The following is a 24,041-nucleotide window of genomic DNA, read 5'->3' as shown; positions in this document are numbered from 1 at the left end:
AAATTAAGAAAATGCACCCTTGTTTCTTCTTCATATTTATGTCGAATCATTAGCTGAGACTTGCAACAGTTTTAAAAACTAAGGATAACTTTTAAAATCTTGATGATAGCTATTTTTATTGGGACGCTTCAGGACAATCCAGAAGGGATCACAATAAAAACTGCCAAGGGTTTTCTCAAAATCCAGTTTACAATTTTTTAAATTTTTTTTTTACCAGAATGCCAAGATCCTTCCAATTTTTCTTTGATTTTTATTTGACAAAATTGTAATATATAAGACTGTAAGGGTGTCATAGGCCCGTATTGTTCTCCCCACCACCCCCAGCTATCAGATAAACAGAGATAACACATAGTTGGTGTCCTTATCACCAAATTCTGCAAAAGTTATGCAGACACAAGTTTATTACAGTAACATTTCTTGCAGTGTGGAAGAAATTCCTCAATATGCAGTTCTTTCTTACTTTCCACACCCTCAAGACTTGTCTCTCCTATTTCACCACACACATTTTCAACTAGTCTGAGGTCATTGCCATGATCCTTGTGGTATTTCTAGCCTGAAGGTCTCGTACTAGTTTTCATTAGCTACTCCCTGCTGATAACCTGTCCTCCACATTCAGAAAATGTCTATAAATATCCTTAGCTATCTTCAAGTACTAAGAGAATCAAAAAGTAGATCTTTTAATGAAATAAAAACAATTACTTATTTTATATAATTTTCTTCCAGAATAGCCTGAAGAGTTTTGCTCAAGGTATTAAGTTGTTTGATAATAATTTCAATAAAAACAGGAACTGTTTAATTTAGTCCAGTACTACTTCTTACTGCTATTTCATCCTTTTCTGCTACTTACAGTGAAAGCTGTAATTCTGCAATAGATTTGTCACCTAATGAAAAAACACATGGAAAATTCAGTAGTCACATAAAAATTCTACATAGTGTTATGAGAAATGAAGATTTTTACTGTCAGTCAAATACTAGCACTTTTCTACAAACAGATACATTTAGCTGGCTAAGAAGAAAAAGCAAAAACCAAAAAGAAAACGGACAACTTTTTTTAGCTAAAGAAAAACTGGTATTTGTCCTACCCGACTGCAGATAAAACCTGTGAAATAGCCTATTGCCAAAAGACAATTTTGTCCATATACCTATGACAGTGAGTCCATCAAGTGTAGACAGTTACTTCTATCATCTAGAGAGTTTGAGGCAACATTTCAGTTTAACCCAGTTCCCCAGGTGGAAAACAATGTTCTGGCAGGATGACTTTTGGATAATAATTGTATCTATACCCTTGCTCTTGCCAGAATAGCCCAACTGACCGGCAACATGACTTTTTCATATCCCTAACCGACAAAACAATGCCAGTAAACTTGGAAGAACACAAAAATTGTATAATACTTAATGACAAAATATAAAAAAAAGACAACAGAACAACTCAGTGAGATGAACTAGAAATTTCATGTGTACCAGAGCTATTTTTCAGAGGGCACATAGGCTCTGCCATGCTGCATTTACTCCAGTTCATATTCACCAATTTAGCGCAGTAAAATCAGAGAGCTACACACGAACAGGTGCAGGACATGCCTATGCAGGCTCTCGCAGCTGCACGGCTTTTGCCCACCAGAAGCTGAGCCCCTGACCTCTGAAGAAGCCTGTAAGCCATGGCCAGCCAGCTCCCAGCTAAAGGTAGTAAGCTGGCTAGTACAACTTCAGAGGATGTGTCTGCCAAAGACTATGTAGACATGTTAAGCATTTATGGACACTGTAAGCAAGTATTTTACATAGGGACATTTTTGTTAGCAACTTTTAAAAGAGCAATAGCAAAAAAGACAAGAAAACATCAATTAAGTTTCTTGGAATACGTGTTCTTCCTCTTGAATAAACACAAAGAGAGAGAGAGAGAGATCCTACCCAATTGCATTTCCTTCCTATATAAATCAGCTGTATCAAACACACATTACTTGAGTGGTGACTATTTTCATAAACCCTGATTCTTAGTACTAACCCACGTAGAATTGATGCATTCAAGGGCAGAATGTCACCATTTTAATACTCCAAAGTCATGGAGTATTAAAGTCATGTAGGCCATACATGACTTGGTAGTTTTGCTGCATCTACCAAATTTTCTGTATTTACTGTAGGAACTCTCTTCAACACTCCTGAAGTTATTTCATTTCTAAAGAGTTCACTACTGTCAGTAGCAAGTTTAGGGGTTGAGCCATCAGCATGTAAGAGCACAGCTGGTTACAGCATCACACCAGAAATCCACCTACATGGGCTCTAACAAGCAGCTTGACTTCTTATTAAGTCATTAAGGCCTACATTAAACAGGATCTTGGACCCATGAGCTTAGTTAGCGTGGTTAAGGAGAAGAACATCAAGAGATCATTTGCTGGGTTCTCTCCAGCTTGTCATTCTCTCTTTTGTACCAGGAGAATAAAAACTGGTCATGATATTCCATGTGCAACCTCACAAATGCTGTGAAGAGGGGAATAATCACTTTCCTCAACCTGCTTGTTGTCAGACCCTAAGTCCTTTCTGCAAAGCTGCTCCCAAGCCAGTCTGTCCCTGCCTATGTTGTCGCACAGGGCTATTCTGTCCCTGCTGAAAGACTTCACTTGCCTCTGTGGAGCTTCATGAAGTTCCTGCTAGCCCATTCCTCTGGCTCACTGGGGTCCCAGTGAGTGGCTGGCTGGCCCTCCAGCATATTTAAAAGCTCTCCTGAACTTAGTGTCAGACTTGACCCTGCTGATGGTTTCATTCCATTCCCACAGCCAAGTTGTTGATGTTAGAAAGTACTGGCCCCAGAGTCTACCCCTGAGGAAGACCACTGAAAACCAGCTGCCAGTTAGACTTTAAAGCATTAAGCCCTAGTCACCTTGAAGGCCACCCCTATCTCCCCTGTGTGGCTACAAGGATGCTATGAGAGACATGAAAGGTCTTGTTAAAGCCAAGATAAACAATATCCACTGCTCTGCCCTGATCCCCACAGCTGGTCTATTCATCACAGAAGGTAATTGGGTAGAAGCAATGGTACCAAGTGCTTGTCTTTTATGAAACAGTTGAGTAGCTAAAAATTTATCCAGAAGGGCTCCCATCTTGAGAGTTGCTCAGACCATTGCCTCTAATATCCCAAGAGAGCACCCTAATCAGCAGGCTATCAACAAGCCTCTGATGCAGTGATTATCCTCTTACCCTGTTTGAATCGGGCTACTCTATAGGCAAAAATGCAAAAGAAAGAGCGAGAGAGAATGAGAACAAAACCAAGAGACAGCCTTACATGATACTACAGAGATGACAGTATTTCCCTTTGGGAACAGAAACCTGAACTCAGGCCCAGCCTTGTAACTATGCATTAGAATCACTACCTAAATATTTAAACAGTATTGGGAGCAGTGACTAAATCCAAGAGCTGTCCTCATTCAGGGACTTGCTGTCAGCACTGGCAGCAAATCCTAAATACACTGTGCTGAGGGACAGGCTAGTACTGTGCTTCTCTGTTTGGCCAAAATCTTGCACATCTTGTGATGCATGGAATTGCAATACACTTTTTTCTTTGCATGCCCTTGTGCAAATGGAAGGGTCTGGTGTTTGTGTGACTTACTGTATTAGAGGTAGACTTACAAATTTTAGCTAATGTGAAAATTAGATCAAATTTGTCCAAGTGATAGCTCCTGTGCCACATATGACCCACGGGATGGCTCCATCTGGCCTCCTACCCTTCCTCTGAAGGGTAGTTTGGCCTGTACAAGCTATTCCAGCTGCCAAATCCCTCTTCCAGCAGACATCAAATGCTGAAAGCCCAAACTGCTGCTGCTAAATCAGAATAAGAAGTGGTGGTAGACCAGGACAAAGACATTGCACCTTCTGTGCAGGCATGATTTGTGGTAAAGAGGAAAGCCACTGCCACCTTGACATAGCTTTATTCAGTTGATCAGTTTGGACCCTAATTACTCTACCTCTCTCTTTATCTTCACTACTTTTCATTCTGGTTTATTCATGTTGCAAGGTCCTGCAATAGGAGTATTTTCTCACTATGTGTATTACCAAACATGGTGAGGTCCCATCTTTAGTTGGGGTCCTTTAGTATTACTGCACTGCAAATAAATAATAAAGATTGCATTCAAAAAACATTTAACAGATATAGCAGTGGCAGATACAGACTTGCACAGCTAATGGTTTTATTTAGCACACTGCAGATCTACTCCAGCATCACTGTGATGAACCCATTGGATCCATGCTGATACAGCCTGTTGCAACAGAGTCAAATTCAGCCCCTGTGTGACACAGCATCTAAAATATACTCCTTATCAGCTTTTTAGTGGCAGACAGAATGTGCTTCTGTTGAACCAGTATGTACTACACAAGATCTTGCTTCTTGGAATCATTTTTTTTCAGGTACACAGAAGATGTTCTCTTATAGGAGGAAGAATGTGTTAAGTAAACAATAATTGAGTGCACGAGTGCTAGCTTGGGAAGGCCCATATTTCACTCTTCCATATAGCTGTCTTTCACAAATCATGTAAGGACAATAAATGAAACAGAAAAAACTCCCAGCACTATGATATGTCGATATGATTGTTTACCTTCTTTTGTTCTTTTGACACAAAATATTTCAGGTAAGAGGTGTTGGTTTGGTTTTTTTTTTTCTTTCCAAGTCCAAAAACTTCAGCTATAATTTGAAGAAATATGAAAGAAGATAAAGACTAGAAAAGTTGGACAGAAAAACTACTGTTACCTTAGAATATTTTAATTTCCCAGGATCTGTGTTTCAATTCAATAATTGGAACTAGTTGTTTCAGGCTGTTTTTCCTATAGACCTGACAGCCCATGTTAATGTATCTGACCATGACAGCAAATATTTACATGACCTTTTTGCATGTTGGTTGCTTTGCATACACTGTAAAAAGACAAGATAGGGAAAATTTCATTAAGATGACTGAATACATTAAAGCTATACTCAGTCTTAACTTGAAATGCAGTTCCCAGGGAGTTCCTCTCCCATGAATTAAACTGAAGATCCTGCTGACTTCATTAGGCTTGAATCATGCCCTAAGGACTCCGAGAGGGCAGTGCCACTGCTAACAAATCACAGACTTCTCTTATAAAATCTACAGCTGTTCACACATCTTCTGCCTGATTTAACATGCCTATTTTAATTTCTAGCTTATAAATAGTAAATAACAATTAATTACCACGAATATAATATGTAAGTCTACCTTTAACATTTGTATTTTTCTGTGTAAGTCTTATAGTAAATTGCATACACATGTATAGAGAGTTACTTCTGCCATGGTGTGACAGCAACCAAGTCATTATCCCTCTCTCTGCAAAGGTTTTCCTATGTGTAAAATTGTAACTATGGCCCTGACTCTCTTTTTAACAAGCTTTGAGAAATACCTGCAACAAATGCTACAAAAGATCCAGGTGTTACCATTATAATCAGTAACAGCATTTCCATAGAAGGTGGCAGCAAACTAATCAGACACTAAAATCTGTGCCTGCTAAAACTTGGGGTTGGGGGGCTAACAAATAATATTCAGAATATTCCATGATTGTTTAAGACCGTCCCCATGCCAATTCTTAAGAGGTTGTGTAATTTTAGTCCTAATCCCTCTGAAGGCAAATAAAATGTAGATGTTGGCAGAATCAGACATTTCTGCAGAGGCCTTTCCATGCCAGCTAATTTTAGGCACAGGTTTCCCAGCGAGGAGCCCAGTCATCCTCTGCTTCTTATTCACCTGGACCAGAGCAGCCAGGCACCGTGGCCAGGACACCCAGAGAAGGTGCCTGCAGCCCGTGAGCCATAAAGCTTCATCCTCCTCAGTGACTTATAGAATCACAGAATAGTTTGGGTTGGAAGGGACCTCTAAAGGTCATCTAGTCCAACCCTCCTGCCATGGGCAGGGACATCTTCAACTAGATCAGGTTGCTCAGAGCCCCATCCAACCTGACCTTGAATGTTTCCAGGCATGGGGCATCCACCACCTCCCTGGGCAACCTGGGCCAGAGTTTCACCACCCTCAGCGTAAAAAATTTCTTCCTTGATATCTAGTCTGAATCTCCCCCCCTTTAGATTAAAGCCATTCCCCCTTGTCCTGTCGCAACAGGCCCTGCTAAAAAGTCTGCCGCCATATTTTTTACAAGCCCCCTTTAAGTACTGATAGGCTGCGATAAGGTCTCCCCAAAGCCTTCTCTTCTCCAGGCTGAACAACCCCAACTCTCTCAGCCTTTCTTTTTGAAAAGAAGATCATTTTCGTGGCCCTCTTCTGGACGTGCTCCAACAGGTCCGTGTTTTTCTTATGCTGAGGGCTCCAGAGCTGGACACAGTACTCCAGGTGGGGTCTCACCAGAGCAGAGTAGAGGGGCAGAATCACCTCCCTTGACCCAAACCCAAATCCTTGTGCATTTACAGAAATCCCTTCTAATACCATTTTCTTCCTTAATCCAATCTTGCATGTACAGGCCAATTCTGCATGAGCACCTACAGCTGTTACTACAATCGGAGGTTGTAATCACACCCTGCCCTTCGGGGCTGCGACCGATCGTGTCAACCGCCCCGGCCACTTGGTCACCACAGAGGATGCTGGCGCCTGCCCTTACAAAGAATCAGGCCCATCGTTTGTACAGATGTGCACAAGAGAGACTACAAGTGAAAATATTTGTCAGTCTTCATTTCGTTGCAGACGTACCGGAGCAGCGACAGCAGCGCACTGCAGCGCGGGCACAGGCTGGCTGCTGGTGTAACCTCACTGGGCGCTTGTCAGGTTCTGCTTCCTCCAGGCAAATTGCAAGTGAAGTTTGTTGAAAGCTTTTGAGCACTTTCCAGGTTTCAGCTGATTCTCGGTCTGACAGTTTTTCTAGATAATTTTTTCCCACAGTTGTCGCACTGGAAAAACTCCCAGCTTTCAAATAGATACTTTAAAATATATTTAATTTTCTCTTGCACAGTGAGTTAATTTATTTTAATATCTCGCTTTGTATCCAGGCTGTAGATTGATGAGTCAAGTGCCGATTTCTGATGGACCTCTTAGCCAAGAAAGACTTTCATTTCAAAAGCTGTGGCTGAAATTTTAAATGGGGCAACAATTGGAGTACTGTTTTCTGGGTTGACTCCACATGGCATGCAATAGCCTCACATGTCAGAATACCATGTCCTATTAGATTAGTCCTGACTGACAAAACCATGATGTTGGGGTAGCCAAAATGCATTACTGCTATTCCTTCTCAGGCTCCATGTTAATTCAGACCACAATTTAAAAACAAACTGACTCATATGTAGTTAATAAAATAGGAACCTATAGAAAAATTAGAAGTTCAAAAAGAAAACATCAGTTTTTTAAAACAATGGCATTGAGATATTAAATGTAAAATTAATAAAAATTCACAAAAGTTAGTAATTTTCCTCACTGAAATTATGTTGGCTGAGGATCAAAACATAATTTGTATTTAAATTAGATTAAATTAAAAAACTAATAGAGACGGAAAGGGAGGTGATTATACATAGCTTGTTTAAAATCATGTGAAAAGAAATATTTTCATGATGCTTTTAAAATTGAAGTTATAAACAATTTCCTGTTTTTTAAAAATAAACACTCCCCTTGTACTGCTGGAAGTAAAAGCAGTCCTAACAGGGCCACACTCTGCAGAGTCTCAGAATGAAAATTTCAGAACATTGCCCATGGTGGTGTTAGAACACACTGGCAGAAAAGACTGAAAAGGACATTATTGTAAAAGAAATGCATTGAAGAATAATAATCTAAAATTGAACTATTTTAGAATCATTCTTAGACTATCTTTTAAAACAAACTATTTGCTATTAATAGTTCCTGGAACAACGTGAAAATGACAGATTGTGGGGTGGTGACAATATATTACCTCCTATTTGGCTAGTATGATGATCCCTTAAGCCACACACATAGCTGTGACCCCTCCTGCAATGCAAGTGGGAAGAGGCTTATTTTGCTCCAGTTTCAAATCTAAAAACTCTCAACTCAAATGCTTCATATTACATTGCTTCATCCCCCCCCTCCCTGCATTTTGCCTGTTCACGCTGGGATAAGCCAGGGATAAGGGCCTTGTCTCTCGTATATGAAAGACAGGCTGAGTGAAATCCTGGCCATTAAATAAAATGGTACATCTTCATATGACCATCCTCCATCAGAACCTGGACAATACATTTCATTATATGCAACAGATGCTAAAAAAAGGGTTTAAGAGTGGACTACCTAACAGTGAGCTTCTGCAGCTCTGGTCCTCTCATCTCAGCAAAGATACTATCGAACTGGAAAAAGCGCAAAGAAAGGCAACGATGATAATCAAATGTCCGGGATGGTTTCTGGGTGAGGAACAAGTGATTACAGCAGCACTCCTCAGCCTGGAAAAGAGATGACCTGAGGGAAATGACAGGCCTACAAAATCAGAGATGGCCCAGTGGGAGCAGATTGCGATCTAATGTTTGCTGTCACTTCCAACACTAGGACAAGGGGGCACGACATTAACTTAAAGCAGATAAGCAAATACAAAACAAAGCAAGAGAAAAGCAGTGGTTGGGCAGTAAACCAAAGTCACAGCTGCGGATGCAAAAAATTTACATGGGTTCAAAGGGAGACTGAACAAATACCTGGAGGAGACATCTCTTGAGGGTTATTATACAGGCAGAAACCATAACCATGAAATCCCTAAGCTAAAGATAGCTTCAGGCTGGGAGAGTACTCAGGGAAAAGATCATACCTACACGTACTTACCCTGTTACTACTCTTGCCTAGACTAGCTGCCTATGGTCCCTCTTGGGGACAAAATACGGGGCCAGGCAGATTCTTGGTCTAATCCAGTACGGCCCTTCCTATAACCTACCAGGTTTATTTGTAGTCATGAGCACTTAAGTCTTTTCCAGAAACAGGGCTGTTGTATTCTTTTCATATGTACACACCAACAATGAGAAAGCTGTTTCTAGCTCAGCTTTTGGGGGAGAAAACACCGCACAAAGCAGTGGTGCGTAGCAGGCCACCCCCTTTGATGCCAACAAACAGCTTCCCGGAAGCTGTTTATCAATTCTCAGCTCCCATCCCAAACAGAAGTTCAGAGCTGAGATACCCTACGTGGCCTGGGGTAATCACTGAATACCAGCTGAAACCCACGCGGCAAGGCTGGACTGTGAGTCGCACAGGGACCTGCAGAGGCCCAATCCCCTTGACATCACATTGAAGCAAATACATGTTTTGCAGAAAATCTCAGGGTGAAGCAAGCCGTTCTGAGGACGCCCTAGTCAGCAGTGACATATAGGCAGAGACGAATCCTCTGCATGTATAGTAAACATACATGTGCTACACTCTTGCTCTTAAAAACACCTCTAAACCAAAAAGTCTTGTCCAGGTTGGAGTCTTCAAAATTTCTCCCCAAAGAGTCTGACATATTGGAGGCCCAACGGGCTTTGGGAGGGTGGCAGTGCCACTCCATGAGCTGACATGGGCAGGGATCAGCCCCTTGTCCCCAGCCCCACTGCTCTGCACTTGCCAGCTCTGGGGGTGGCAGGGACCCCTGTCCAGCTCTGTTCTCTTCTCATTTGTTGTGTTTGTCAGATATCGTAATACTCTTGACAGAAACTGTCTTAGATTGTTGAGGAACGAGTAAACCACCGTGACAAGCTTACAAGCACGGTATGACTTACAGCCCAGCCTTCGGTTTATGTCACTCTCTATGTTGGGAGATGAGTCTACAGGAAAGCAGCATTTCAGTTTATTACCTCTGAGCAAAAACCTGCCTTCCTCAGCAATCCGCACGCGAGTCAATGCTGCCTTCTCGCAGCAGTTTAACTGCCCTCTGGTGTCCTCCCTCAAAAAAACAGCCTTTACTCGTACCATCCATCAGCTGAGAGCAGAGTCTGCAGGACAAAATCCACTCTTATAAAAGGAGCTCTGGTTCACAGCTGGGCTTAATTCAACCCTGAGATATGGGAACAACGCGGGAAGCAGAGTCATCCACCTGCGCTAACATATCACCCCTGTCATCACGCAGATGGAAGAGCACTGCCCCAAAGTAAAGGGCATCTCTGTCAGCATATCCATTCAAATCCTCTGCCTAGAAAGCTACCACCACACAAATACCAAGTCTTTTCACTAAAAGCTGGATCTGTCAGGCAATAATATCTCTAGGTTTCTTCCAACCAGGTCTGGCTTTGAAGAGATGATAAAGTAAAACCCTTGTGTCTCCTGCCTGAAAAAGAGGGTGCAATCTTATTAAGTTCACTGCCACATAGTGTGCAGGCTTGTCAAAAAGTATCTGCAATATTGGGTTTTAACCGTCAGTCAGCATTTCATGTCAGGGTCTGCATCTTTCTCCTTGTCTATCATGTTCCCAGCACACTTTCAGATCTTATGAAAATAATTTCACTATTCCCCAAGTTACCCAGTACTCCATACTGAGCTCATTTCCAAAGAACAACCTGACATTAAAAATAATGTACCACCAAAGTCTTTACTTTTTTAAGCCCAAACTATTTAAAAACTATTTTAAATGCACAAAGGGAAAACACAGGCTAAGAGCAGAGAGGAGAAGGACTGAAGCGGGGTCTTACCCAATGATCTTTCCTTCGTTTGGTTTGCCGACCGTACTACGGGAAGGCTTGCCCGCGTGCGGCTGCCCCTCGAAAAGGGGGTTGGAGAATCGCCCTCGGACATGGCCTCTAAGGAATCTGCAGATGCTTCTGAGAGGTGTTCTGTCTGGTCACCCAAATTGGGCTGCGGGCTCTGAGATGGCTTTGGGCTTCTTGTCTGCAAAACAGAGCATTTCATTGTTGGTCTACTGAAACCGGTATATGGGGGGGAAAAAACAAAGAGAAGGAGTAAGTCCAAACTTCTTCAAATACTGGTATGCCGAAGGTCATTTCTGTGTACGTTATTTAGGAAAACAGTGTCCCTGGGTATTCTGATATGGTTTTTATGGTTGTACATCCACATTGCAAATTTTATTGCTAACAAGGCCCTCAGGATAAGACATGTGCTGAGGAGATGTATGGTAATGCCATTCCTTGCTGCTCAACCAACCACTATAGCACAGGCCTATCCACATACACACAAACACACACACACACGCACACACTTATGTTGACAAGTCTTCTAAGAAAAATCCTCTGAAAAGAATTACTGTGATGTAGTTGTAAGCTATCAATCTCAGTATATTCTGCTGTGCCATCTATCAAAGGTACGGGTCATGCAGCAAGGCCAAAATAGCCACCCAACATTTCTAGCTGAAATCACAATTATTTTGCTTTTTGTTGCATCAGCATAGATCAGAAACGTCTTCATTAACTGACCAAATTAAGTATGATTTTTACTGGGCAATCATACTAGTAAATTGCTAAACACAGCATCTGGAAAAAGCCAACTTTCTCAGGAGAGGAGAGACATGGTTTCATTTATGCACTTCTACTGACTCTTCATTGTAGGCTCTGCCTAATAAAAACTCAATAGGAGATACAATGTCCTGAACATTTTTTTGCTAACTATAAGTGACATTGTAAGTGCTTTCTACAAAGAGGGATTGCTTTAAGAAGTATACTCAATACTGTTTAGTGAAACTCCCTCAACTACATGTTACTATTACTTTGGAAGAATAATTTTCCAGTCTCTCAAGCAAAGTCTATTTCACAACAAACTAGAACAGACGCTGTTCAAGCAGAAAGTCAAAGCAAAGCAAGCTTACTCTGTCCCAAAACCAGCATGTAAAAATGAGCTTTACAAAGGCCTATAATCAGCACAGGCACAAGATGTCATAAAACATATACGCTTTCCTCTTCCCTATCATTTAAGGCCAGATGCTAGTACATTAAAAATCCCCTGTATTAAAATCAACTTCAGCTCTAGGTTTGAAGATGCTGTCAAGATCCAGAAAAGATTTTGCTTCTTTCTGGAAAGCCAAGATGACTTATTTTGCTGACGTCTGGTCCCTTCAGTGGTTTTTCAAGTGAAATGAGGTGAGCTCGTTTCAGCAATAGCATGCATCACATAATATTCCCTATGTGACCTTGAAAGTATGAAGAACTTTAACTTTTATTAGATTTTCATTAACTGGCTATAGAGGCCTGTTGTTGCCAAGTTGTGCAGTTGCTCACAAACTACAATAAATTAGAAATACCTCACAAGAAAGCTAAATCCTCCAAAACTTCTCACTTTTGAAATGCAAATATTAAAATATTAAAATGCAATGTCCCACAGTGAAATTGTTCAAGAGCATTGAATTTTTGCAGGACTTAAAGCTAACAACATTTGTTCTCAGCAAACTAAAGTATGCTTTGAAGTGCCTCTGACATGGTCAGCACTAGTCCGCAGGTTGTAAATACAGGGACTTGTGCCTGAAAATTTACAGAGGTGACAAGTGACCTGCAAACACAGAGAAAGAATTTGATTAGTCAGTACTTCATTCAACTTTCCAAAATGGCTTGGGAGCCATCACTGCTGAAGTATTTTATTTACACAGGCATATTACAGGAGTACTACCAAGCCAAGTCATTACAGCTTTGTAGTTCCTTGTACTGATTAATAACTTATCTGTATGTATCCATTAATAGGGAGCTAGAAGGCACATAATTCTCACTTTCTAGAAAACCATAACTAAAAATAAAACAAGATGCAAAGAAAAGGCAACAAAATCAACCCGCAAAAGCTCTTTAACTTCAGAGTTTGTTGGGAAGGGGATTGCTTTTGTTTCTTTAAGAAAAAAAATTCTGATAATATGAATCAAGCTTATTTTGCTTTGCTTTTGCTTATTTTTGTTTCTTTCATTTGAATCCCCAGATGTCATCTGAGGCATGCAGTTGCATGTATATAGTTTATTGACACATATGAACAGGTGCAAATTTAAGTAGTAAGGGGATACTTCATTACCAGAAGCAATTTCAGCTGTGCAGTTGCCCAGCATGTTCTGTCAATGCACAGATGGAGCCAACCTCAGCAATGTCGTGTTTCTTTGGTTGTCCCTGGGGCAATTCTTTAGGACCTAACATACAGCATCTCAGATCCCCCCGGATGATAATGCCAGCATTACTGTGACTAAAAAAGAGCCCTTTTGGCAGCCCTCATTCCTCAGCCCAAATACTGCAGTCCCAAGAGACGTACCGGAGCCTTCCGAGGCAAGGCAGAGGCACATCACGGATTGTGCTCGCACAAGAAGCTTGAAAGGCTTCAAGCTATTTGTCAAGCTCAACTCATGTAAACATTGCATTTCAGGAGTAATTCTGAATTTTAAACAGATTATAAAAAAATCCTCAAACACAGCAACAACAGTGGCTATTCAAGTAACTGAGAGATATGAGTGCACATTTGATAGGAAAGCACTAGGCTTGATGTTACTTAATAATCAAATGGATTCCTAGGCAGCACTTCTTAGGAAAACCAGCCCATGAAATGGGGAAAGGACAAGCAACGTTTATGGAGCCATAACCTACAAGGACTTGTAAAGATAGTTGACGAAAGCAGGGCAGAAATCTTCAGCATTATCTAACCCTTGTAGTAATTATTCAGCGTGTTGATTCCAACATCAAATAAGATAAATAAGACAGAAATACTTAATAAATCGTACCATATATATTTTTTCCATAGAATATTCACTAACACGTTTAAAAAAAAATTCAAAAGCTTAAAATAATATTTCAGAAAGTGTCCCTTTAAGTACTTTTCAGGAACTAGCACGCAGTATAAGCATTTACAAAATCAATATTCACCATATAGCTCATGTTTCAGGACCCATCAGAACCCAACTAGAGTCGCAGTGTAGACTGCTGCTACTAAAGTCAGGATGGCACTGTAGCTCCATGTTGCATAAATCCAGTGAAAGCAATGAATGGGACATCACTGTGCCTGGGTGGCTGCCTTTTTAATATATCTGCTAGCAAAGGGCAAAAACCATAATACCTAACAGAGAAGAGAACTCAAGACATGCCCACTAAGTAGTAGCACTATCCAAAATCAAGACATTTGGAAGCAGATATTCCACACAGGCACACAAAACCAAGGAAACAGCAGCACTTTCCAAGCCACACCTCTGGGATAAATGCCAGAAACAGAAGAAGGTTCAGAACCGGGCAGCGCGTCTCTCTGTTCCCCTGTGCCAACACTAGTTAGGTTACAATTTCTTCAGTCAGCCATGGTCTTCCGCCCCAGCTATATGTTAGGAGACAGCCCCCTGCATGTTTCTTTGGGCAGTAGGCTTGATTTTTCAGCCAGCTGAGTAAAGCTGAACCTCCTTGAGGACTTTTCCGATAAAAGATCTTGCCTATGCTAGTTCTGGGTAAGAAGCGCAGCAGAAAGGAAAGGCCAAAATAAGGATGAACAATTCCGGTGAAAACTGATGTATAATTACATAGTGCTTTGAGATTACTATTTTATTTAGGATATACTCTTTTATTTACAAGGGTATAGGTCCCTGTAACCTTTTCAGGGTATATATTTAAGTATAACACGTGGAGGTAGCAGTTACAGAAGATCCAGTATCTTCCAACTACTCTTGGGATTTGATCAAGAATTAAAACTGTGGTTAATCATGCCTCACGACTGATGTCTGTCTGTTACAGCTTGTCCAAAGTATGCACTTTTAATGTATCTGCTTCAGTTCTTTCACTGACTCAGAAAAAAAAGATGCAAAAAAGTGCAATGCTCTTCGAATGCAATAAAATTTCAAATAATTAAGAGTGAAATCAGAAGGTCCTGAATAAGGAAAGGTGAAATACTGCAGAGATGCCAATGTAATGAGCAGTCACAGGGCACCAGAGATGGTTTTTAAGTGTCGTGCATGCTTCTGCCTCTGGTCCTCTGCTCACATTTGCCCCCACTAATCCTCTCACCCTTTTGTTCTACCCGGTTTTATGGCTCTGCTCTTCATAACATCCTTCCACGCTCATTTCCAGTTATTTTCCATACTAATCTATATAACTGAAACCTTTTTTCCTTCTTTTCCTTTTCAAAAATCTTGCCTGCAAATTTGCTTCACACATTTTCACAGACAAAAAAGAACTAAGAAAACAATCCCATGACCTGAAGAAGGATTTAATTTCATCTCTTTACCAATTCACACTTTTTATTTCCTGTCTCCAGGAACTTCTTAGCCTTTATCTTGACAGAAACTTATCTCTTCAGCAGAAGAAACTTATCGTACACATCTTCGAAGTTGCTAGCACTCCTGGCAGTGTACAAATGGTAAACAAAGACATCAAAAAATAATATAGCATTAGTAAAATAACTCTTTCCAATCACGTGCTTTAAAGAACACACTTAGCATAGGCAAAAAAAAAAAAAAATTGAGTGTTTTCTTGACATTTCAAGTAAAGAAGAAAAATGAAAAGAAAAATGGAAACCTGCTTTTCTTGACCTTCAAGTAAACTATTTTTCCTGTGACTTGTGCCGAAGATGGCTACTGGATATGTGACAGACTGCAAATATGCATATGAACAGGCTGTGTTTAATGTATGATGAATTTATGAACTCTGAAATATTGTCACAGCACATGAGCTCTTATTACCGCAACAATAATATTTCTTCATCACATTTGTGTCAAATTGTCCAAATTATGGTTCTCTGAAGGAAGGATCTGCTGTTTCCAAAGATACAGAGTCTTTGGGGTCCCATATTATCACAACTACAGGGATCTACTTGTCTGGACATGCTATTAGTGACATATTGCTGTTGGAGAGAAAGTGAATACTACCCACCTGTTCTTATTTTTAAGCATTTATTGTAACAATGTTTTCCGTAGCACTTTCTCAGAAAAGTTAAATGCTTATACATGTCTGTATAAACTAAAGTTCATATTACATCTGTGCAATAGATGCATTTGGACACTTTCTCTCACGGGGGGAACTGGGGGCGGGGAGGTGATTCAGCAGCTGAATGCAACATAAAACCATCTTTCATGACAAGCTCACTTTTCTCTGTGTGTTATTTCACCATTATGAGATGCAAAAATCTATGGCATGTTCCTTTCAGCCACCACCAGTTGGAAACGGTACCATGCCAGGAGCAGGCGCATGCCAGCATCCGTGCTCTCGAGAGCTGAAGAGAGCAGGAGGGCAACTGCCCACCCGACACCGTGTAGACTCTGGAGGAGTTATTTATACTATTCCTCGATGCCTGCTCATGGACTAGCAGATGTCTCTGGCTTTTATTTCTGTATTTCGAACACAAACATTTCACTGTTTTCTGTTGAATCAATGATGACAAGTTACAAAGCCGGTCCTTGCTCACAAGCACTCTCAGTTTGGTGGCAGTATTAATTTCTACAGTATGAATGGCCAGAAGTCTTTCCTCCGGGATAAGGAGAGACACAGTGCCTGAGCCATGGTTGCCCACCATCCCTAGCACTGAACCAAGGTACCCCACTTGCCTGCAGCCTCCCTGACTTTGAGGCATGTTCTGCGTTGGGTGCTGCCCGAGCTCCCCCTCGGCTGCGGTGCTACCGGCCTCCTCCTGCTGCCGGCGGTCCAGGGGAAAGCCTGAGTTCACCATACTCACCGCAGGAAGAAAGCAAGCAGAGCACAAATCACAGAGCCCTCCCCGGGTCGCCTGCAGTGCAGTAATTAAGCAAAGCAATGAATTCAGTCTACGTGAACCTGAGGTACAGCCCCGGTGCAGATCTTTTCACGCTCTGAGGAAGGGAGGAAACAGACCCAGAAGAATTTTCCCAAGTAAGGTAAAAGAAAGCGTTCCCCTTCCCTCCCAGCATGAACAAGAAGGAGGGGAAAATAACTCAGCCAATGGCACCAGCTGCCACAGGAAGGTGCTGCATTAAAACCTGGTAATGCTCAGTCACAGGCACACATTACCAGAGCCCATCGCTACAGCGGGGTCAGAACGCCACGCTGAGTGGTTATCTTACTCATCTCTATGATTTTATCTGAAAGCAAAACTCCTCCCTGCTTATGACAGGATCTTTATCACCACTCTTTGTATTTGCTGATGCTGACCCCAGTTTCTTTCACCTAGCAGAAAAAAACATGTCTAATGACGTGTCAGAATTTATCTGCTGTATTTTTAGGTTAGAATGATATTCAGATCATCCTAAAAATCTGCACATTTTCCCAGGAGCCTTGCTAGCTCCTGTTGGTGGCCAGCTGCATGCTCCCTGCTGTGGCAAGCTGCCAAACCCCATTTCTTTTAATCCCGAGTGCTGTGAATCACCAAGCAGCACATCCACAGGCTGCCGACTCCTGCTCGCCCTTCACAGGACCATGGCTTGCTCTTCAGCAGGGTGATCCCCAGAGATATCAGAGAAAGTTTTCCATGAAACTGTTATAAATGACTGACATGAAGCAACATTTTCAAACTTTGGTTCCTAACTGTAAGCACCTAGATAAATTGAAGCCTGTTCTTCAGGAAAGCTGTGTGTTTACAGTAAAGATATTCATTAGAAGCAATAAAAGCTGTAGGTGCTCAGCACTTACGCTGCCAGACCTCTTATTCAGATGTTTAATTGGAGGAACTTGCATTTGAAAATGTTGCCCTAAGGAACTCAGCAGCCCGTCTAAAAGCAGCTTAATTGGTCCAGACAAGTCCAGACTGAAATATGCAACATGCTGTGGCATCTCTTTGGAATACATGAAATATCAGAAAAACCCGAGCCATCCACGTTAAAGTGTAAAAATATTTCTCAGCGTGTTTCTGTCCGAATCCAAAGTTCTCTTTCTACAAATGCCAGCCTGAGATTTTAGGGTAGAAATCGAAGTAAAACGATAGACAAAACTAATAATCACCCATTGGTAATAAGCAAAAATCACACTGAATGAAATAAATCTTTCATTTTAAAATAAAATCGTATAACTCTCTGCTTTATTCTGATGCTTTCTGACATGAAGTATTTATTTATACGTTATAGCTAAATTTAAGAAGTGACTGATCACCTCACTATCTTTCCCTGCAAAGGCTTCTATGGCTCCATCAATTTTGCTCACAGCAACATTTGTTCTTTCACAGTCTCTGTCATGTTCTTGCATCATAGCTTCAGTTTATTATTACTTTGTTTCCAATTCCAGCCTGGACATCAACATTTGTCTTAATTAAAAACTTATGGCAGTTTCAGTTGGAAGCTATTTCTCTTTTCCCTCCTAAAAACCCTACTGTGAAGTATTCATGAGCCAGCATGACCCCTTGTTCCATCCGGGAGATGGCTGCATTTCATCAGCAGTGGGTGAGGTAACTCCTACCTACACAATCCCCAAAACCGTCATGAGAACTCTGAAGATTAAAAGGGATGATTTAAACAAAAACTGTCATTATGCTGATTAAAAGGGAAAGATCTTTACATACTTAAAACCACATGGAAAAGGCGGGAGCGGGGGGGAATATATACCAGATGCCTAAATGTACCTAGGGGATAGTGTGTTCTGATTCAAGAAAATTATTATCTACCCATCCCTGTGCTCCCACACATGTCCCTAAGGAAAACAGGAGGAGGGTCTGTTTTTGTGGTGTCTGTTTCCCAAAGCAAAGGAACACGATGCACCGGTCCTGGAAAAACCTGTTTTTCTGTGTTTCTACAAGCTAAGAAGGAGGTCTTAATTAACATGCTATTTTAAAAATAACCGAAAAAAGAGCTATTAACACGAAGGCTGGTGAGTGGGAGCGAGGTCTTTGGGGCAGGGCGTGAGCTGCCCTCTGTGTGAGCTGGGCCCCGGCAGCCGGTGGGCGCTGCCAGCCCCTGGCAAGAACAAACCCCCGGGAAAAGCAAGCAGGAGGCAGGGCTGCCTCTGGCAGCAGCATACCCACACCCGTGACTTATATTTAGCCTCTACTCATGGAAGTCAACGTGTGACAAAGCACTTATCAGAGCTTGTTGCTCTGGCACCTGGGGTGAGTTAGGGGGGCTGCTGCAAGAGAGATGCTGTGGAAGAGAGGAGCAGGAGAAGCTCCTTGTCACAGTGCCCTTTCGCTTCTTTTTCCCTCCCTCGAGGCCACCTCCTTGGCAAAGGAGGGAGAAGCCTTACTGCTCTCCACACCTCTGCCACTCCCACCCTTCCCTGTGGTCGGCACGTTTATTGGCCTATTTAAATCCTGTAAGTGGAAACAAAATGAGTCGGGAAGCGATGAATCAGCTGCAAATAAGACGCTGCGCACTCTGCGTGCTCCAAGGCCTCATTCCTTGCTTGCAGTACGTGTTATCTTGGTGCTTTTGTGATTGTGCTTTTGACTGCAGTAGAAACCACGCAGAGGTACCTTTTACGTACGTATCTGAAAGACATGTGCACATGCACTGCCTGGGTGGGGAAAAAAGTAACTGTTCATAGACATCCATTCTATATGGTGTTACAAGCCATATAGAAATGGAAGAGGAGCTCAATAGGAAGAATGGTGAGAATCAAGTGACTTCACAGGTGCACAGTGTACATATAAGATCAATTTGCAAGTTGCAGAACTAAGCTTTTTTGCATGTCAAATACAAAAATATTTACTCCTGTGCCCACAGAGCTGTCCTTAACTTTGCAGCAAGACTTTTACCCTTTAAGCCAGTTCCAAGTATGTATAAATACATAAATAAACTTAGAATTGGGACAGCTGGTAGGGATCAGTTATTTATTTAGACCTCCCACTGACTTTTGGTGGATTTCAAAGCATCTAAGACAAGAGTGTGGACTTCATGTCTATCATGCCATTAAAGGAAAAGTCAGAATTTAAAAAATTGTCAAAGGATGCACATGCATCACACTCCCATATGCAATTAATCTATATGAATGACACTTCACTGCTGTGAAATACAGAGGGAAAAAGCATGCAGATCCATATTTATTCGAGAACGCTAGTTGTGAAGCAAGACACACACAGTTAAAGGGTAACAAACTCAATCCACAGCAGAGTGCAGAAAAAATAAAGTACAGTACTAACTCTCTGAGAGGATTCAATTTTCATCAAGTACCTTTGAATGTCAAGTTCTGAATGAAGGGAGACCAACATGCACTGCAAAACCTGTGGATCAAAGAGAGAAAAGAAGGGGAGGGGGAGAGATAATTGTTAACAGGAAAAGGAAAAAGAGAACAATAGAAATTAAAAGAGAATAACCTGTACATATTGAAAGTATACTGAGTAAAGGAAGAGAAGAGAAGAGAAGAGAAGAGAAGAGAAGAGAAGAGAAGAGAAGAGAAGAGAAGAGAAGAGAAGAGAAGAGAAGAGAAGAGAAGAGAAAAGAGAAGAAAAGAGAAGAGAAGAGAAGAGAAGAGAAGAGAAGAGAAGAGAAGAGAAGAGAAGAGAAGAGAAGAGAAGAGAAGAGAAGAGAAGAGAAGAGAAAACTGAAAAATAATGAAGGAAAGGCACATGTGCCAGGGAACAATATGGTCTATCAATACTTAATATGCAATATTCTCAGGACCCTTGCTGGACTCAGTTGGGATGCGCTACGTGTGGTGGTGTGTCAAAGAAAGGGAGAATTTTCTTCTAATATAAGAGTTAATGGCAGAGGCTTGAGCCACACAGCTTCAAATGTATATCTAGCAACGATATCTGACAAGAAATGGCAAAATATGCATTATTCCTAAGAAATGATACAACTCTTGGCTGGAGTTAGCAGCAGTCATTACACTTGTGTTGGTTTCACACTTACTACAGAGACATGGAATCCTTAAAGCAGAACTTAGAAATACTATATTACTCTTGATTAACCACAACTTTAAAAAGAATAAAAGATAAACTATGATATGATTAAAAAGTATTCTCCAATCACATCTCTCTTTACTATTCCACATCTGATCTTAAAGCACACAAAACATGAAAATGTGCTAAAAGGGGTTTAAGGGCCAAAAAAACCCAAACATTTTTTCCCTCCAACCCATGAATGAGATGCAAATTGGAGGGGAAATTGCCTGCTGCTGTTTCAGTCCTTATAGGTGGAGGTCCTGTATTTTCCTTAATCTTCATTTGCCTGTGGGGTGGAGGTGGGAGTAAAAGAGATTTTGTATAGTGCTCTAAACAACCTTCTCTGAGCAATCGATTCCTCCTTCAGCCAGAGTCAGGCTCCCACGACAACTGCTGCTGCCCCGTTCAGAGCATGCAGCTATTCATACCAGGCAAAGAAGTGCAACTGCTTTGATAACAAGGACGTCATTGTTAAAGAATCTTATTTAGCAAGCAATTATAATACCAACATCATAATTAAGAGAGCAATTCAAAGAATCTTTTGAATTTTACAAACCCAGGGGATATGAGCATATGAGAGCTGATTCTGGGACGAGATAAGCAACATGTAAGTATGCTGTGATTTTTCACATTTTTGTCAATTGGATACTTTGGAAGTGCAATGCCATTTCTTTAAAGAGAACAACAGATCATTTTTATCCCTATGATAAATGCATCATTTAGAATTGTTCAAGTGAAATGCAATTTTTTTACAAATAAGCTATTTATGCAAACACAGTGCAAATTAAATGTAGCCTTCCGGCAACAACTGGATAAATTCCAATTCCAAACCACAGAGACAAAACAGTCTGTTGCTAATGTCTCAGTAATAGTGAAACTGTATTAGGGTTTTTCATGTTTTTATAATGTCACCACCCCGCACATGCAAACCTGAGAAGCTCTATTTACCCTTTAATTAAACTATTCCCCTGATTAAAAAGAAAAAAGTTATGGATTCTCTAAGGACTAAATCCCATCTCAGTGCCAAATACATGAAACTTCCAAAGGAAAAATTCATGCTGCATGTTTGCTTGACATTCAGGCATCATTACACATCAAGACCATGCTTTGGAAGGGACATTACTCTGCACAATGGCAACATTAAAAGAGTGCAACAGTCGCCCTCCCTAAAGCCATTGCATAGGATCAGCTTGAGCTACTTAGTTTCCTCGAACCCTGTCACCTCATGGGGAATTACAACTGTGTCCCTTTTCTCTGGACTTTCCTACTCCCAAAGGAAGCAAAACATCAATTCTGACCTCAGGGTGGGTAAGGAAATGAGGATGCTTGACAAAACCAGCAACATTTCCCACCCCCAATCCGGGGAAAATGCTGTCTGTATCCTTACCTCTCCCTCTCCTCTTATCATAACATGGTATTTATTTTATTTTTAAAGCAAGTAGATAGACGAGGATTTGCAGTTAAAATATATAAAACTAGTCCACCTAGATCCAGAAGTCTCTCCCTCCTCTTATGGGAGTTGATCTGAAATCATATGGATGTGATGCAGGATTAAGAATCGGCATTCTCTGAATAAACACAGTCTGGCAGGGAAAAATGAACCACACACAACTACAGAACCACAACAGCAGTGCAGCAGCAGGCTTCACCGATTCCTGCGTAAGGTAGCACAAGGAAGCAAACGAGGCCTCCACAGTGTTACATAGCAAACTTCAGATCACCTAAAGAAGATCCAGACATGCCAATATGGGAGAAATATAATCAAGACCATTACTGCAGCCCACGTAAAGACCTTATTATGAATGAAATTTGAAGACATTTGGGTCTGAATCCAAACCTGAAGCATGGCTTCCTTTGGAACTTTCCAAAATATTTCTTAACTTTCTATATTCCTTTCCAAACTCAACACCACACTGATGCCTTCATCAGCACTCTGATGACCTCAAGGGTATTTAAAGAGGGAAAACAATGATGATCTATTTCTTCCTTTCCTCCTAGATTGTAGGGGAATATTATTTTTTTTCCATCTGCGGGCATGCATGTGGATATATATAGTCCACAATGATGGGAAATTAATTCAAGGAGAGCTTTGCAATTTCCAGATGCAGCACGGGCTGCAATCTCGCCCACCCCAGGGACAGGTTCCTGGGACAATCCCCTCTCTCCTGCTTCCCTCACCGACTCCGTCATTGTTCTAGAGAGGTGAGGCATCAGAGCAAACACCCAGCATGAGGGGAGAAACAGGATGTTGGAGTAAATCCCATAGAAGATTAAAAAACCCTGGACTTGACTTACTAAGAGATAAAGAGCTGTAGAGCGCAGAACACTCAACTAACGTGCTCTGAGCAACCTCTGCTGGCCAGCAGATAGGATCCCATGCCTACTCCTAAATGGAGTTGTACGGAGCCTGTGATGTCATTCCCGTATATGAGAGTGCAGATCCTTAGCTGGTTTCAATGAACATTACTTGACCAGCTTGAACAACACGAGGAGAGCCTATAAAAGGCGGGCCTGTCCCAGTGAGCTGGAAGAATGACAGGGATTTCCACTGTCTGTCACCAAAGACCCTCAGAGCAGAGAGGCTCCTGTCGAAACCAGTGTTAAGTCTTCATGATTTGTGAAAGTAAATAGCCAGAATACAAGAGGTACCAACTCCTGTCCATATTGGATTGGCATGCAAAGAAAACAGATTAATACAGGCAGGTAGACATATACAGGTAATATGGAGAAAATCAACAAAAGAGCATAAGTAATTTCCTCTGAAAAAAGTGGAAAATGTTAGAGGCCAAGGAGGATAGTGGAAAACAAGGCTGGGACATGGCGTGCACCTAACGGAACGGTTGAAGAACCTTGCTAACAGCACGCATGGGGTGTTACATGGAGAAAAACTAATTTCAGGAGCCAGTCTTTATTGTAATGAGAAAGGTACCAAGGGCAAAGGAAACAGCTGCCAAACATGTTGCTTTTGAACTTTAAACCTAAATGGAGCAAGTGGTAGTCCTGCAAAAAGGTGTAGAAAGCTAAGAGTCATAGGAGGAAAGCAAAGATGCGAGGAATGTGCTGAATGTCATCAAACAAAGTCATAAGAAAAGTCTGGTGAATACCACTTGTAAGGTAGTACCCAAAGGATTAGCATGCAGTAACTTAGGGAGGACAAGGATTAATATCTTGGAGTTGACTGATTGTATTAGTCATTATCCCAGGGCCTTCAAAACAAGGGTGAATGAACTGTAAGTCTGCCTTGTGGGATCTGCTTGCTAAGCAGATCAAAGGAAAGTATTAACCATTTTAAGCAGGATCAGGCCTGTTGAACACTGAAATGCTAAGTCTCCAAAGGAGAACGCAGATGCTTGAGACACTTGTGTTGATGATTTAGTAGGAGACATCTGTCCCCCTGAGTCAGTCTGAAATAATGTCACAGAAGGGTGCTAGGAGCAC

At 41.4% G+C, this 24,041-nt stretch overlaps 1 protein-coding gene across 1 annotated transcript in view; it reads right to left on the bottom strand.

Annotated features, from left to right (window-relative positions):
• KIAA1217 (KIAA1217 ortholog) overlaps positions 1–24,041 on the bottom strand; it is a 190,734-nt gene that overhangs the window by 92,205 nt on the left and 74,488 nt on the right. The window contains exon 3 of the mRNA XM_009330569.1: positions 10,571–10,766. Coding sequence (XP_009328844.1) covers positions 10,571–10,766 — 196 coding nt within the window. The remainder of the gene's footprint in view (positions 1–10,570; positions 10,767–24,041) is intronic.

Source organism: Pygoscelis adeliae, unplaced genomic scaffold (assembly GCF_000699105.1).
Source record: "Pygoscelis adeliae isolate BGI_AS28 unplaced genomic scaffold, ASM69910v1 Scaffold27, whole genome shotgun sequence".
Classification (NCBI taxonomy): domain Eukaryota; kingdom Metazoa; phylum Chordata; class Aves; order Sphenisciformes; family Spheniscidae; genus Pygoscelis; species Pygoscelis adeliae.
The sequence above is the reverse complement of the archived record's forward strand: the minus strand, read 5'-3'. Positions and strand labels throughout refer to the sequence as shown.